This window comes from Sinocyclocheilus anshuiensis, unplaced genomic scaffold (genome assembly GCF_001515605.1).
Source record: "Sinocyclocheilus anshuiensis isolate Anshui unplaced genomic scaffold, SAMN03320099.WGS_v1.1 scaffold1045, whole genome shotgun sequence".
Taxonomy (NCBI): Eukaryota; Metazoa; Chordata; class Actinopteri; order Cypriniformes; family Cyprinidae; genus Sinocyclocheilus; species Sinocyclocheilus anshuiensis.
In genome coordinates, this window is record NW_015555799.1 from 72,627 (window position 1) to 88,332 (window position 15,706).

General features: G+C 41.6%; 2 protein-coding genes across 3 annotated transcripts in view; one reads left to right on the plus strand and one right to left on the minus strand.

Annotated features, from left to right (window-relative positions):
* The window catches only part of rab14l (RAB14, member RAS oncogene family, like), a 17,665-nt gene extending 10,632 nt beyond the window's left edge, over positions 1–7,033 (plus strand). Inside the window, exons 4-8 of the mRNA XM_016469069.1 lie at positions 638–815; positions 896–962; positions 3,733–3,820; positions 3,896–3,926; positions 5,379–7,033. Coding sequence (XP_016324555.1) covers positions 638–815; positions 896–962; positions 3,733–3,820; positions 3,896–3,926; positions 5,379–5,556 — 542 coding nt within the window. The 3' untranslated portion in view covers positions 5,557–7,033. The remainder of the gene's footprint in view (positions 1–637; positions 816–895; positions 963–3,732; positions 3,821–3,895; positions 3,927–5,378) is intronic.
* Positions 7,034–7,306: 273 nt separating this feature from the next.
* abl1 (c-abl oncogene 1, non-receptor tyrosine kinase) overlaps positions 7,307–15,706 on the minus strand; it is a 50,610-nt gene continuing 42,210 nt past the window's right edge. For both annotated transcript variants that reach the window (XM_016469067.1, XM_016469068.1), the window contains exons 4-11: positions 15,137–15,409; positions 14,718–14,802; positions 11,540–11,717; positions 10,801–10,985; positions 10,576–10,728; positions 10,342–10,431; positions 10,133–10,261; positions 7,307–10,044 (exon numbers count right to left, since the gene is read on the minus strand). In XM_016469067.1, the coding sequence (XP_016324553.1) occupies positions 8,432–10,044; positions 10,133–10,261; positions 10,342–10,431; positions 10,576–10,728; positions 10,801–10,985; positions 11,540–11,717; positions 14,718–14,802; positions 15,137–15,409 (2,706 nt within the window). In that variant the 3' untranslated portion in view covers positions 7,307–8,431. The remainder of the gene's footprint in view (positions 10,045–10,132; positions 10,262–10,341; positions 10,432–10,575; positions 10,729–10,800; positions 10,986–11,539; positions 11,718–14,717; positions 14,803–15,136; positions 15,410–15,706) is intronic.

Genomic DNA, 15,706 nt, shown 5'->3' on the forward strand with positions numbered 1-15,706 from the left:
TTATATTAGGCATAGCCTGCCCTTTAGCATGGTGTATTTTTATTTGTTTTGTTAATAAAAGTTCTATGTTTTATATATAGGCTAAAGTGAGTTTGACGTTGTATTTTGTTGTTGCATTCAAGCAATTGATGCCGACCTGACGCTAATTCGAAAGTGAAAGTAAAATGCGCACGGCGCTTTTAAGCTATTTAAAAGTGAAGGAAAGCGAGGAAAAGAGGGAAAATTCAAACGAACAATTTTTTTACGCCGAATTGCCGCTATTTCAAAGTGAAAGTAAAATGTGCACGCCGCTTTTACAAACTATTTAATAGCCAAGGAAAGCGAGGAAAAGAGGGAACGCCCCCGCCCCCACGGTGATACCGGTATTACCGGTGTTGTCACACGTCGATTAACCGGTGGAAAAATTTCCTCACCGTCACAACCCTACTTCACAGTGATAAACAGGAAAATCAGAACAGAATCAATTACACAAATTTCAGCTATAAAGCAGCTCTACAGAAGACAATAGTGTCATTATTAAGATCAGTTCAGTTCAATAACAGTGTTGATGTTGAGTTTCATCAGTGATGAAAGTAATGTGATTCTGATGCAAGTCAGTAGTTGTTGGTGTTCACCATGAACGCTCTGCTCTCCTCAGTCATGGCCGACTGTCCGCACACCATCGGCGTGGAGTTCGGCACCAGGATCATCGAGGTGAGCGGTCAGAAGATCAAGCTGCAGATCTGGGACACGGCAGGTCAGGAGCGCTTCAGGGCCGTGACGCGCAGCTACTACAGAGGAGCGGCGGGAGCGCTGATGGTCTACGACATCACCAGGTACGTCAGCCGAGTAATGCGGCTCTCATACTGCTGTTGTCTCTAGCGATGGAAACATGCTCTGTCTGTGTGTCGTACAGGAGAAGCACATACAACCACCTGAGCAGCTGGTTGACCGACGCCAGAAACCTTACCAACCCAAATACTGTGAGTACAAGCAAAGTCTGGACTGGCAGGGCTCAGGGGTATGTAGGTTGGGCTTAAGGCTTTTTCACACTGAATGCAAAAATCTGGCGCGAATGTTCGGTGCAATGATGCTTTTGAATCAAAACAATGGTGTAAATAGTCCCTATGGGGATTTTCACACCAGGCGCGATTATTCATGGCGCGAAAAAGTGATGATTTTTTTTTTTAGTCTTTTCCCCCCCATTGCTCTGTGATGAAACGGGCCATCCAATTAGATTTGAGCCTAGATCATGTGCCCGGAGCAGCTAGTGGCACTGTTTCGAAAACCAGTGTAAACAAACACAAAAGAAGAGTATCCCGAGAGAGAAGAGAGTGGATGATGAGTTCTTGTTATCATTGGTAACTGAGAACAGATTTATTCTCACATGTTCTTTATATAGAATATAATTTCTATTAATTCTCCACTGAATGGACTGTATGCACGGAGCTTTCTTTAGAACTTCCGCATTAAGATAAGCCAACTCTTAAACTTCCGGAGAAACGTCATTTGATGTGGTACATATAGGTAGAGACTCTTAAGACCCTCACAGACCCTCTGCTTAGCAACAGAGGGTCTCCTGCCTGGCTCTTGTCAGAAACTGAGAAACAAAATAATTGCAACACCGAAAATGCGATGCTATCTTGTAAACAACATCATAATGGTATTCTTGATAATCGATAACTTGCCTTCATAGTAATGAGTATAAATGAATATGTACACAGGGTTGCAAACTTAGGTTGCCTGGCTGGAGTGAGAGTAGTTACAGTTGTGCAGTAAAATTCACTTTAAAGATTCACTTTTCATTCATGAATCTGACAAGAAAAAAATGTGCCAAAAATGTGTCTCCTGGCGGAAAACAGACTTTTTAAGATGAAAATTACATGAAATTAGCATTATAACCAGTAGATGGCAGAAGAGGATCACTCATTATCAGTTGCCATTCCAACTCCCTAGTTTTTTTCACATCTTGCTTTTGGATTTATTATAAAATGACTATTGTAACACATTTTAGTACTTTTACTGTACTGAAGTATAAAGTATAGCAAGTGCGGGAAGTCAGTCTCGTGTCATTTAAAAAATAAATAATTAAGCTCAGACACCAACAGCATGAAAGGGTTAATTATTTCCATACTTAGCTAGTTAGCTACAAATGAAATAAGTTAATTATTAATGGTATAACAATTAAATAATAATGCATTAAATATTTTTAGATTTTAATTTAAAAACTACATTTTTAAGTTTTATCTTTAACTGTAGAAGCTGCTTAATACATTCAGCCAATACAGACTTGCTGCTGTAGTTTTGTTAGTCTGAATTTAGTCTGAATCACTTAATGCTCAGGTTTATTTTAGCAATGCAACGCAACGCGTAAAAAGACAGTATAAGTCATTATAATCCGTAATTATGTCCCCACTGGATGCTTAAGGAAAATCATTAATCACAATTTTCAAGTAGATTGATGCTAATTGTAACTCTAATTATATTTTAAGATTTATTCTTGTAAGCATTATAGATATTTTGTGTTTCTGGTGTAGAACCAAACTTTATTTATCTTAATTTAATGCTGTTGAGCAGCGGATGATGTTAAATCCATATACGAGATACATATCGGTGGGAAATGCATTGTTTGTCGGCTCCATCTAGCGTGCAGGTGTGAATGAGCAGATGGCAATCAATTGTTTCATGCTTGGTGTGAAACAATTCATTCATGAAACAAAACCGTTCATTTTTTCACATCACACTCAGTGTGGAACGGCCTTTAGGCTACATAAATAAGCCATGTCTCAGCACTATAGCATTGTAGTAACATAAGGTTGGCCTCCATTGACTTAAGGCCGGGACACCAAGTCGACGGCCAACTATTGGCCAATGTCGGGCCATCGGCAAGCGTCTGTTGGACTAGTTTTTTTGGTTTGTTCCACGTCGGCTCTCGTCGGTCTCACGTCAGCAGCAGTTTGCCCAATTCAGCATGTCGAGTCGGTGAGAGTGAGAACTCTGATTGGATGCAAAAAGTAAAGCAAAAAGTGATGAAAATGAGCAAGTAAGTCAAGACGGCACAGACAGAAATGTTACGTTATCTTACCTGAGCATTTCAATACACAAATATTTTCATAACAACACGAGCCTCATAAAATGAAGAAAAGGATCAACATAACTGATATTCAAAATATTAAGCCAGCGCTGCTTACGTTTTATATATCTGCGTTTTTCTCATACATCCTTGTCTCAATTTCTCCTTTTGAATGACAAATATAGACTATTGACACCTACTGATATAGACAGTTAATTCCTTACATGCAGGTGCAGAACACACATGCTAGTTTGCAGTCGGCTGTAGTCTGTGCAGTGTGCTCAGGCACAGATTTTTGGTCCAGACGCGAGGCCACAACACGGTCAGCTTTCTTCGCCGCTAGTTCTATGAAGTCGGCATGGTGTGTCCTGGGCTTAAAAGGCAATGTACTGATAGCATAGCCTAGAAACCACAAAAACAACAGCCACATCTGCATGAATAAGTCATATCTCAGCACTATATCGTAGTAGTAACATAGGGTTGAGCTCTGTTGACTTAGGGCACTGCACAGTATTGATAACATAAGATCTACCTTGCAAGCTCTTACACCAAGCTGTGACATCTAGTTTAGTGACAGCAGGCAGCACTCAGATGTTGATGTGATTGACGGGTGGAGGGTGGAGTTTATGGTTGGTTCTGTTGGTTTGGCTCAGAGAGGTTTCTCTGGTGTGTTTGTGCAGGTGATCTTACTCATAGGAAACAAAGCGGATCTGGAAGCGCAGCGGGACGTGACCTATGAGGAAGCTAAGCAGTTCGCTGAAGAGAACGGTGAGTGAAGCGTATGTCTGTCACATGACAGATCACACGACACTGTTCTGATTTCACGCTTGTTTGTGTTCACAGGTCTGCTGTTCCTGGAGGCCAGCGCTAAAACGTGAGTTATTCCAGCAGCTCCAGCATTATGGATGGGACGTGTGCAGTGAAAACGTCACATATAAATCATCAGAGAATGTGTTTATTAACAAAGCCAGACGTCAGAAACATATCCGTCTGTACACGTGTATTTATGAGGAAAACCCATTGTTACAGACACTGAAAAGCCTGAATATGGAAGGGCAGATAAAATGCTTTAAAAATGTTCACAGAGATGAACTTTGAGAGAAATATGCTATTTAACATTATTATTATTAATATTCAGAGAATAACATTTCTGACACCGATTCCTCCTCTGACCTCTACCATACTCTATCCATCCATAGCAACTAGCCAGAACACCCTAGCAACCAGCTTTAACGCATTACTAGCTTGTTCCTAATGTTATATTCCCATGGTTATAACATTTTTGTATGTTCTTATGTTTTTTTTTTTTGCATGTTGCTTGTATGTTCCTAACGTTTAAGCATGTTGTTAGCACATCATAGCATATGAATAGGATTGTGCAAATTCATTAGAATCAGCCACCAGTTCAGCAAAATGTAATATATTTATGAACTGTCAGAGATTGTGTTGGAAAGCCTGGTCAGAAAGATTGAATTCACTTTTTTAAGTCTGAAAGTTTTAAAGCCATGCAGTCTCTGATGGATAGAATGTTACAATATTAGTACGTTGCTAGCACCTTTATGTTAATATCATGCTTATAATGTTTTCACACATTGCTCATATGTTCCTTCCTAACATGTTGTTGCTAGCATGTTTTAGCACATTGCTAAAGCACATTTAGCACATATTGATAACATTTTAATAGTATGAATATAACGTTTTCACAAAATGCTTGTTTTAGCTTGTTGCTAGTGTGTTTTAGCATGTTGCTAGTGTATTTTAATGTTTTCTTAACCATGTTGCTAGTGTTTTAACATGTTGTGTTTTAGCATGTTGCTAGTGTTTCAACCCTTTCTTAGCATGTTGCTAACATGTTTTATCATGTTGCTAGTAGGGATATGCCGGTATCAAATTTTCATGTTGCGAGCTCACATGTTCCGCCATGCGCTTCTCGTCCGCGCTTATTTACATCAGTGCGCACACGTCTTTCACGTAGCATACAGCGGTGTTGTGCATTTTGACCAGTTGATGGGAAAAGTATTCTTAAAATGCATTCAAAATTCTGAATAACTTGTAATATATAATTATTCACGGTATTTAGAAGAGTCCACGATAACAATATCGTGCATATTCATTACCGTGATATATCGCATTACCGAATACCGGCACAAGTCTAGTTGCTAGTGTGCCACCTCATAGAATAGTTATGTTTTCTCATGAGATCAGGTTGGGTTTTCCCAAGCCATCAAGTTTGTCTTGATCTTTTATTTTTACCTAGATTTTTTTTTTCTTGTTCCCTTAATCTCATGTGAGTGTATAGATGCTAACCGTGTGTTTGTGGTCACAGAGGTGAGAATGTGGAGGATGCGTTTCTGGAAGCAGCCAAGAAGATCTACCAGAACATTCAGGACGGCAGTCTGGATCTGAATGTGGCCGAGTCTGGCGTGCAGCACAAACCGTCAGCGCCGCAGGGCGGCCGGCTCACCAGCGAACCACAGCCGCAGAGGGAAGGGTGTGGCTGTTAATGACCTTCATCCTCCACCCACCCACCACAACCATCCTCCTCTTCCTCTATCACACACACGCTCGCGGCCTCGGCCTGTACCAAAGAGCCGCGGGAACCGCAGAGGGGAGGAACACGGCTACATGCACTCATTTCCTCCTCCTGTCTCTCTCTTCATCTGTCCATCCTCTCTCTCTGGTCAGTGTGTTCTTACGTTCCCATCCTCACCTTCCTCTGACTGCACCACTGCTCATCACGTCACACACATCAGTTCAGCTTCTTTTTATTGATTGATTTTATAGCTCAACAATGTGACATCACAGAAATAAGACCCATACTGAAGGAAGTGGCCAAACGTGTGACATGGATTCATAATCCAACATGCTGCTGCTGCTGCATGGGTTGTGTTAGGATCGTTTTAAGAACATCAAATGCGTATCTGCTGCCGTTTTTCCAACCGTATGAGAGTCAATGTGGTTGTGAAAATCTGTTTGGGTCGGTCACCAACAGGACACCTGTCTGACGCTCCTGCAGATAAAAAGCACTAGGTTGAGTGTGCAAAATAATGCATCTCAGTTTTATATGCAGCTGTGCTCAGAATAATGCATTTCATTTTTTTATTCATCTGTAAATGCGCAGTGGTCGCATTGAGTCCACTGATCCGATTTAAAACCTAATAAAGCGTCTCCTGTTGCAATCACGTGCATGTTCATATGCGAGCGCATGTGTGAGTGTAGAGTCGGTTTGGGTCGGACAGCTTTATGAATCAGAGAATTTACGGAAAGATTCATTCTTTCATCGCATCCATCTCCTCTTCTGCTCCATCATATCAACATTCATTCCTCTGTCCTCACCACCATTATGTTATGTTGCCTTATTATTATTCATGTTAAAATTATTACTATCAGCGTTTAATCAACAAGCGCAACATGCAGTTCAGACTTGAGTTAATAAACAAACGGTTTTACAACAGTGCTACTGTTTTTGTATAGATCTATGAAATGTGATGGAAATGGCTCCAGTCAGTGCATTGGCTTGTATATTAACAGCACCACCGCAAACTTCCTCTGAAGCAGCTTCTGTGTCTTAATTCAGTGTATGTACCATATGAAATCGGCTCTGATTCAGCTGCTGTAAATAAGGCTGTATCTGTTGATGTAACGAGCACTGACTCCTGACTCAGCGTGTACATCACAAACTCTCACACATCCAGCTGAAGAGACAGGAGGCAAATTCTCCTACAGAAAGTCTTAAAAATGGAGATCAGATCTTGACTGATCTAAGGCAGGCACTAGTCCTTTTGAACTGCCTGAATCTGCGATCTGAAAGACCTTGCTGTTCACATGAGCAACAACAGTACATATGTATAAACTTTGTAGGAGCTGTTAACGTTTGAAAATCTGTTCTTGTGTGTATATGATTTTAAAATGTTGACATTTTGATTTTAATGACGACAATAAAAATGCTCTAGACAGAAAGTGTTTCTGCTTCATTCTGAATTGACGTTTAAAATGAAGATGAACCACAAACACATGCATATGCAAAAGCACATTAGAACAGAGCAGACAACATGAACACGCTGACAGAAACAAACTACGTTGTTCAAGTAGCAAAATTGCTTTGTATTTTTTGCAACAAAAATTGCACCAAGGTTACAGGACGAATCAACTAAAAATAAGTGATGTGTATTTACAAAGACGAGCAATTAGTCTACAAAAGGGTGAAGCTTGAATACAAATTTAAAAGTAGTGGCATGATTTTAAGAGAAAAAAAAAAACATGAAATGTCAACACTGGTAGTACCATGTTGAATTAAAGGCAGCTTGTGGTTGGCCTCCTCCTCAGGCGTCGCAGTCTAATGGCAAAGTGTTGGAAAAGACGAAGTAATACTGAAAACAACTGCATTATTTCAATTACACAAGCAAAACACGAAAGTTTTAGTAAATGAGAATCATGGCTTGTGGTCATTGGATAAAGCTGCTCCGTTCAAGTCCGTGATCCCGGAGCACTTCTGTCAGTGGTGTGTGGAAAACCTTTGAAATGACATCAAGTGGTAACTGAAGATCTTTCAAGGACATTACAAAAACATCTATACATATACTGTTTCTGAAGCGCCGATTCTCACTGACAAGTCTTTCTCCTTGAGACAGTAGTGTTTCATTCGCTGACCAATGATTCATGTTCAGCGAGTCTCTTTAAGGCAACTGTAGTTTTGGAAAGGCATGTATGTAGTGATTGTGCTGTAGGAACACTTGTTCAAAACCCTTGACGGGCCTGGAAAAGGTGAGAAAACCGAATTAACGACCCCATCAGTGAAGTGTCAATCATGGCACAGTGTTGCAATCATACAATACTTGATCAGTCGGTTTGAAGTTCCTCATATCACAGGGACCGTTCACATCTCGCAACAAAGCCCTTTCTTGACCAACCACACAAAGAAAACTAAGCTGGACACATCAATAAACAGTCTTTATCAATACTATGATCATGAATGTAATCAAAAATATATTTTAATCCCTTAAAAAGGTTGAAAAGTGTGAGGCACATGAGGTGTTTTTCTGTCAGTCATCTGCAATGCTGAGATAATGCTGTCTTTAACAAATACTTTGAGAAAATGCAGAGAAGAAAAGTCAAGGAATTGCAGACAAAGACTCATAAAAAATCAAGTCACTAAGGCTTGGACCTGGGCTACCTTAAAATCACCAAACAGATTCTGGAGGAACATTACTGGTTCCCCTGCATTTGTGCACAGTAATAAGACACTGAATCGTTCTTAAATATTCATCTATTTGGCATGAGAAAAGCTGAGGTGGGTCCAATGGAAATGTATGTCACACCACAGCCAACCCAGAGAAGCCCCAGACACATAGATATCAGTTCCATCTATGCTCTTCTCCACTACCTCTGAACAATGTCACTAATCTCCTTGACAGAGGAAAGCAGCTTTGAAAAGTCTTGTGGTGTGTTGGCCCCCCCAGTGGCAGCAGGGCAGATCTGCAGCTCGCGCAGGCTGCTCTCTAACTTATTGATGGCTTCGCGGAAAGCGAACTTGTTGCGCATCTGCTGGATGGACTCGACGAAGCTTGCGCAATACTTGGACAGATTCTTGCCAGCTTCCAACACTGCACTGTGGCTGCCGGTTTGCTCTGAAATGCGGCCAACGGCAGCTCGCAGGAGCTCCGTGCTCTCCAAAACCATCTCGCGTGTGATGCAAGAGTTGGAGAGTCGCTCCGACGGCTGGCGCGTTTTCCTTAGCGAGCGGCGAGTCGTCATGAGGGGAATGAAGTTGGATCCTGGGTCACCAACAGCCGATCCCGTTCCCATCCCTGGTAGCTGACTGCTTGGGGATGTAGAAGAGGTCTTTGGGGGCTGCACTTTCGAGGTGTTTTTTGGCAATTTTTTGCCACTTTCTTGGGAAAGACTTGTGCCCCTGCCTTGTTCTGTGGATCCGGGACTCGGAGGGTTTTGTTCAGAGGAGCCTTTGACTTTGGTATCCGAAGAAATATCAAAAGTGGGACTCCTCGAAGATTTTCCAGATTTGGCACTAGAGACAGGAGGTGGAGGAGGAGCCAGTTTAGGTTTTGCAAACTTCCCCTTCTCTCTGTCTCTTTGTCCAGGGACTTCAGAAGAGTTCTTGAGCCTACGAGGTCTGCATTCCTCACCAGATGTTCCCAGAGGTGGAAACACATTGGGCTTGAACAGCTCCGCTTGCAAGGCACTTGTTTTGGAGCTTTCCATCTGCACATGTGGCCGACGGGTGAGCTTAGGTGTCAGAGTCAAAGGACTTGATCCAGGACTAGACTCTGAGTCCTTAAACACTTCGTCAGGTGCATCCTCTGTTTTCTTGGGAAGGCGTGGTGGTGGGGTAAGGGTGCCACCACGTGGCATGCAATCTGCTTTCTTGCGTGGCAGAGCCGGCTTGCCTCCAATGGTGCCCGAGTCAAAGTGAGATGACTGGATGTCACGCGGCAGGGTGACAGACTTCCACTCAGTGCGTTCGGACCCTGGGGGCATGCTAGAGGCGGAAGAAGACCTTAGGAATCGCTTGGAGTTTGACATAGGATCTTCTTCTGCAGGTGGAGTTGTGGCAAGCTTCCCTCCGCCACCCGATGTTGTGACCGTGCCCTTTTTACGTGAATGAGAAGGGAAGAGCTGACCAGGATATACTGGGGTTCCATTGGTGACTCCGACAGCCGTGGTATTGTTGGAGCTGACCAATTTGGAAGGGTCAATGCTGTGCAAGGCATCATTTGTGGAAGCCCCGTTGTTGAAATCATCTCTGCAGTCGGGACCCAGTCCTCTACGATCCAGGTGCCCATCCATCTTACCAAAGGAGCTGCTGCGCTTTGGGGGTGCCGGGGCGGTTCTCTTCTTTTTCTTGATTAAACTGAATGGATTCATTCGGAACTTATCTTTATCTTTAGCTAGGAGGCGATCATCTTCGTTCAAGTTACTATCAAGGACAGGCCTCGGGAGCATCGGGGGCCCAGCCACCTCAGCTTCTGCTGCATCTGGAAAGGGTAAAACTTTATCAGTACAATTGCCCATTGCAGAAAGCAACTCAGAATTAACTGTGAATATTGGGAGAGTAAAACTTACCTGGACTGTCACCATCCCTACTGTCCATATGTCTTCTTAGTGTCCTTGTCTTAGTGGGAAGTTCTGGTGCCTGCTGTATTGGACCCAGTGTCAGCTTCTTACCTTTTTTCCCCAACTCTTTCTCCACCTCTGCAACCCATGAATATTGAAGATGAGCCACGAGAAAAGTACACGCAAATCTCTCTAAACCTCCAGAGACAAAGTCTTACCATCGGAGATACTGGACTCTTGAAACATTGTCTCAAACGCCTGGTGAGTTTCAGCAAAAGAAGGCCGCTCTGCAGGGTTCCATCTCCAACCTAAAGATAGAGACACTAAAGTCAGTCCAAAGGGCAACTAAAGACTTGTATTAATTGCTTAATTGTAACCATCTTATTCAAATACTTTAGCTTGTCTACTTTTTGCTCCTTGGATTTTCTTCAGTGATCTGATGAGCTACTTACAGGCCCTCATGAGCTCATAGACTTTCTCTGGGCATCCTTCGGGTCTGTCCATGCGGTAATCTTTCTCTAGTAGCTCGTACACTTGGGACAAGTCAATTCCAGGATATGGAGACATCCCGTAGGTGGCAATTTCCCAAAGCAGCACGCCAAATGCTAAAGAGTTCAAGCAAGAATTTTAGTTTTACCCATGAGATAACAGGGAGTGTTTAATTGATTTTTGCTTACCCCACACATCTGACTTAATGGAGAATTTGTTATAGGCCAGACTCTCGGGGGCGGTCCATTTAATGGGAAACTTGGCTCCTACATGGGCTATGTAGGTTTCTTCCGTCATCAGGCGACTCAGTCCAAAATCTGCCACTTTAACCAAGTGGTTTTCCCCAACTAAGCAGTTACGGGCAGCCAGATCCCTGAAACAAGAACCAGGTCTTAACTGGAAACGTGTCACTTCCTACAAATACCATGTTGTCCCTTATCCTTGTCCTGTAATGTTTAGTCATTTTTAGTTCACAGAATCATAAGACTAGAATGGACACGATATAAACAACGCAATAAATAGATTTTGTAAACTACCTGTGAAGGACCTGACACATTCTGATGGTGCTCTACATGTTTCTGCAACTGACTTTTTTACACGGCTATTCAGTTATCTTGTGTGCTTCTTTTAGTAAATCAGGCCGAGAGAATGATACCACTGCCTATATAGACAATTTAATTATTGTTTGTCAAAGTGCTATAAAACCTGTTCCAACTAGTGTGAAAACCCTTCTGTCTGATAAAGCATCGCTGAGAGAAAGGCTCAAGGCAGAAACTCAAACTATACACATCAAGCTACTATAAACGGAATAGTATGAAGAGCCAAGACATTGAATATTTAATAACAATTGACTGGATTTATTACAAACGCAGCACCTACAAGCGTGTATGTAGGTGTCACATCTACACTGCAGAAGATCTTGCTCACCTGTGGATGAAGTTCTTCTTCTCCAGGTACTCCATGGCAGAGGAGATCTGTGTGGCCATGTAGAGCAGCACCACAGCATTGACCTCCTCATGATCACATTCACGCAGGTAATCCAGCAGGTTTCCATGAGTCATGAACTCTGTGATGATATAAAACGGAGGTTCCCGTGTGCAGACACCTGACATAAGAGAAAAACACAGGACATCATTCAGCAGGTAAGCACTCTCCTTCATATCCTTCAGGATCATCACGTCTCTTTGTGAAGGAAACTTCATTTAGAAAAAAATTCCTCCTGAAAATCAGTGGTCGATTCATGTTTCAGCCCAAAAGCTAAAAAAATAGACCTACAGATTCTGCATTAAGAACTTACTGGTTGAAGGTGGTGGATTTGTTACAAAAGTGCTGCTTTGATGACTTTTATTACCTTCCCTCTCGTTTAACTAAGGAATAATATTCAGTTAAGGCTGTTTCTTGTGACTTTTCTCTCTTTAAAATTAGGTATTGGTAACAACTATGAAACGATGATGATCCTTATTTCATGGTAAAAATTTGACTAATTTATGAAACAAGTGTGATGTTTAAGAAAGGGACCTCATGTCTTCATCTAGTGTGTGTGTTTTAATTTAAAATAAATGTAATCGAGGAGTCAATTCCTAACTACTACTAATTTGACTTACTAGTCATATGGTGCGTAGCGTCCTGGAGAATAGTCCGACATGAGTTCCGCTCTGACTCTGATGGCCAGCACCCCAGCAGAGTCGGAGCAGAACTCATGTTGAACAACATCTCCAGGACGCTACGCACCATATGACTAGTAAGTCAAATCTCAATTAACTGCCCTGATGACTTTTGTTCTACCCGCTTAAATGATAGAAGTACTTGCGCTGTACAATCTATAAAGACTGTGTCTGTTCCCCGAATATTGAGGTCAAAATATAAATTTAATGCAGGATCTAGAAAAAATCTGATCATGATTAAACCAGAAAAATGTAAAATAAATGAACAAAAACAATTTTTAAAGTTTGGGCTCATAAACATTAGATCGCTCTCACCCAAAGCAGTTATTGTAAATTAAATGATCACAGATAATAGTTTTGATGTACTTTGCTTGACTGAAACCTGGCTAAAACCAAATGATTATATTGGTCTAAATGAGTCTACTCCACCAAGCTACTGTTATAAGCATGAGCCCCGTCAGACTGGTCGTGGCGGCGGTGTTGCAACAATATATAGTGATATTCTCAATGTTACTCAGAAGACAGGATACAGGTTTAACTCATTCGAAATACTTATGCTTAATGTTACACTGTCAGATATGCAAAAGAAATGCATCATATAATAATTGCTGTTAATAGTGTTCATCGTCTGTTTGATTACGTCTTTAATTGTTTTTCCGTACATTTCTGCCATATGTACATTAACTGACAGTCACCACTGATAAGCTACCACTAAATATTGTAGAAACTTAATTTGCTGTGAAGTTGCTTTGCAATGATTTGTATCGTGAAATGTGCTGTACAAATAAACTTGAATTGAATTGAATTCCATCAACTCCTAAAGATGAAGTCGAAGTCGATTCCCAAAAATTAACCAAACAACCCTGATGAACTGGCCCTTTACCGCTCAAACCTTTTTATGAAAATTGCTTTTAAATGCAAATTATAGAAAAAAATATCTACTGTCCACTAATGTATCACTGTGGCACATTGCATTTATATAGTAATTTGATGTATTTGGGTAATTTGAAAATGTTAGTGCTTTACATTTTGTACATCATACTTCTGAGCTTGGGTGCCATGTACGGGACGTGCACTCCATTACGGATTAAAAAGAGGAACAAAAAACAAGGTAAGAGATCTTTAGGCATGTGAAAAGTGTGTTTAATGCATAGGCTACCATTGTTTCTCTCACTGAATGTTGTGTTAGGTGCCAGACAGGTAAAAAAAAGAATAGAAGGAGACCCGGGTTCCATTGTCTGTTTGTTCACATGCATCTATCAGATTGGGCGCTGCCTCCGGGTGGCAGAGTTATGCAAATCATATCAATCACACCCATTTCATTAAAAGGAGAGTAATTTATTAAAAAATATACAATAGGTTTCATACAAATTATGTGTTTGATAAAAGGGAGTTATTTTACAAAGGTATATGTATTACGTGCACATTTTTAAAATACTAGTGTGACTAGTAGACTAGTGTGAGAGAGGGGGTACACAGAAGGGCGTTTATGGCTCATTTCCACTAAGAGGTACGGGTCAGTACAGTACAGTATGGTATGATTCAGGACAGTACACCCTGATCCAGCTTGCGTTTCCACTGCCAACAGTACCCTTACTTGATAGGCGTGGTATATGCCGGAAAGTAGCTATCAACGTCATTCTCCCACGAAGAAGAAAGCGTGGCATTGTGTGTGAAAATATAAAATTATAAAATACACTGTTATATTTTTTGTGTTTGCACACTCTGATGTAAACAAGCCCAACACGCATGAGCAGCATGGTGGAAAAAGTGAAGGAGACGCTTCATTCCCCTTGTAGCACGCACAAGTGACGATTCTCTGTCAACCAATCAATGTTCCACCGTGAGTCTAGCTCCACCCTTTAGGTATCGGACTACTGTGCTAGGTACCCCAACGGAAGGGTCCCAAAAAAGTGGTATGGTATAGTTTGCTATTTTGGTACCATTCACAACTTCTGACAATGGAAACGGAAATAATTGTGTTCCGTACCGTACTGTACTGTACTGCTCGGTGGAAAAGAGCCACAAATGCCTGGAGGGGGTATGCGACTAAAAAGTTTGAGAACCAATGATTTAGATAAATTCACTAGTGGACCTTCCTGACCCATCTACCCATCTATGTTTGATCAGACATATAAATGCAGGACCAAGCCCCAAATATGATGCCAATTCCTGAGAATGCGATACGGTTTAGCGTCAAATCACAAAGACTGCGCTGTAATTACAAACACATTACTTTTTTTTTTTTACTATTTTGAAATACTTTTCAGTTCAATAGCATTACATTTCTTTATTAATTTAATTTTTATCATTTGATAATAAATAAATAAAAATTAGATGCATTTCCCCAATTTGTTAGCTTTAGTCCCTGTACAAATGTATAAAACTATTGCACCCTAAGAGTCATACAGTGTGCAGCACAGAATAAACACTGGACTCACCTAACAGCTGCACTAAGTTTGGGTGCTTGATTTCTTTCATGACTGCAGCTTCTTTTAAAAACTCTTCCACTTCCATTGTGTCCTCCTGCACAAAAGAAAAAAACAATTCACATCCAGCCTTCACTGTTTTATGCTCAAAACTATGATTTAGATGAGAATTTTTATGCTCTAGCATAAAAGAGCAGCAGAGAAAAACAATGCTAAATGTGGATAATTTGACCGTATTTTCATTGTATTCATCTGTCATGTGGTAGAAGCTCATCAAATTAGACATGTGAACATGGACATGGCCTCATCCTCAGAAAGCATGAACAAAACTACACGAAGTCAAAGCAAACACCACCCACATGCCATTAAGCAGGTGTGATGCGTTCTCGATGTCTGAGAAGCTCCAGTCTTTGAGTCTCTATTTCACTGACCTTTAGTGTTTTGACAGCCACAGTTAGGTTGTATTTCTTCCAGACACCCTCGTACACCTCTCCATACTGCCCTCCGCCCAGCTTGTGTTTCATGGTAATATCAGTGCGCTCCATCTCCCATTTGTCATAGTTGGGTGAGACGCCATAGATGGTGGGCTTGTTGCGTTTGGGCGCTGGGTAATGCAGCGTCGTGATCAGACCATCGGATACCGTGGAATGATGGTGAACCAACTCCGCCAGCGTGTTGAAGCGGCTCTCCGACGACACATACAGCTGCAGGGCGAGAGACACGAGAGCGTGAGCATAATGGGCACAACCAGCCTCACGCCAGCCTACAGATGCTCAAAAAGGAGCAGAAGTGACAATACACAAGTTAAAAGCTCCATGCTGTCCCGTGATAAAAACGACTAGCCGCTAGGGCTGCACGATAAATCGCATGCGATATTTAATGCGCATCTTGTCAGAAAGCCGGTTCTGTAATCAGCTGTAAATCTCCATCACCTGCGGGCTTTCACATTGAGCAGCATTAACTACACAGAGCCGTTGTTCACTGACGAGCTGCGCAAAAAA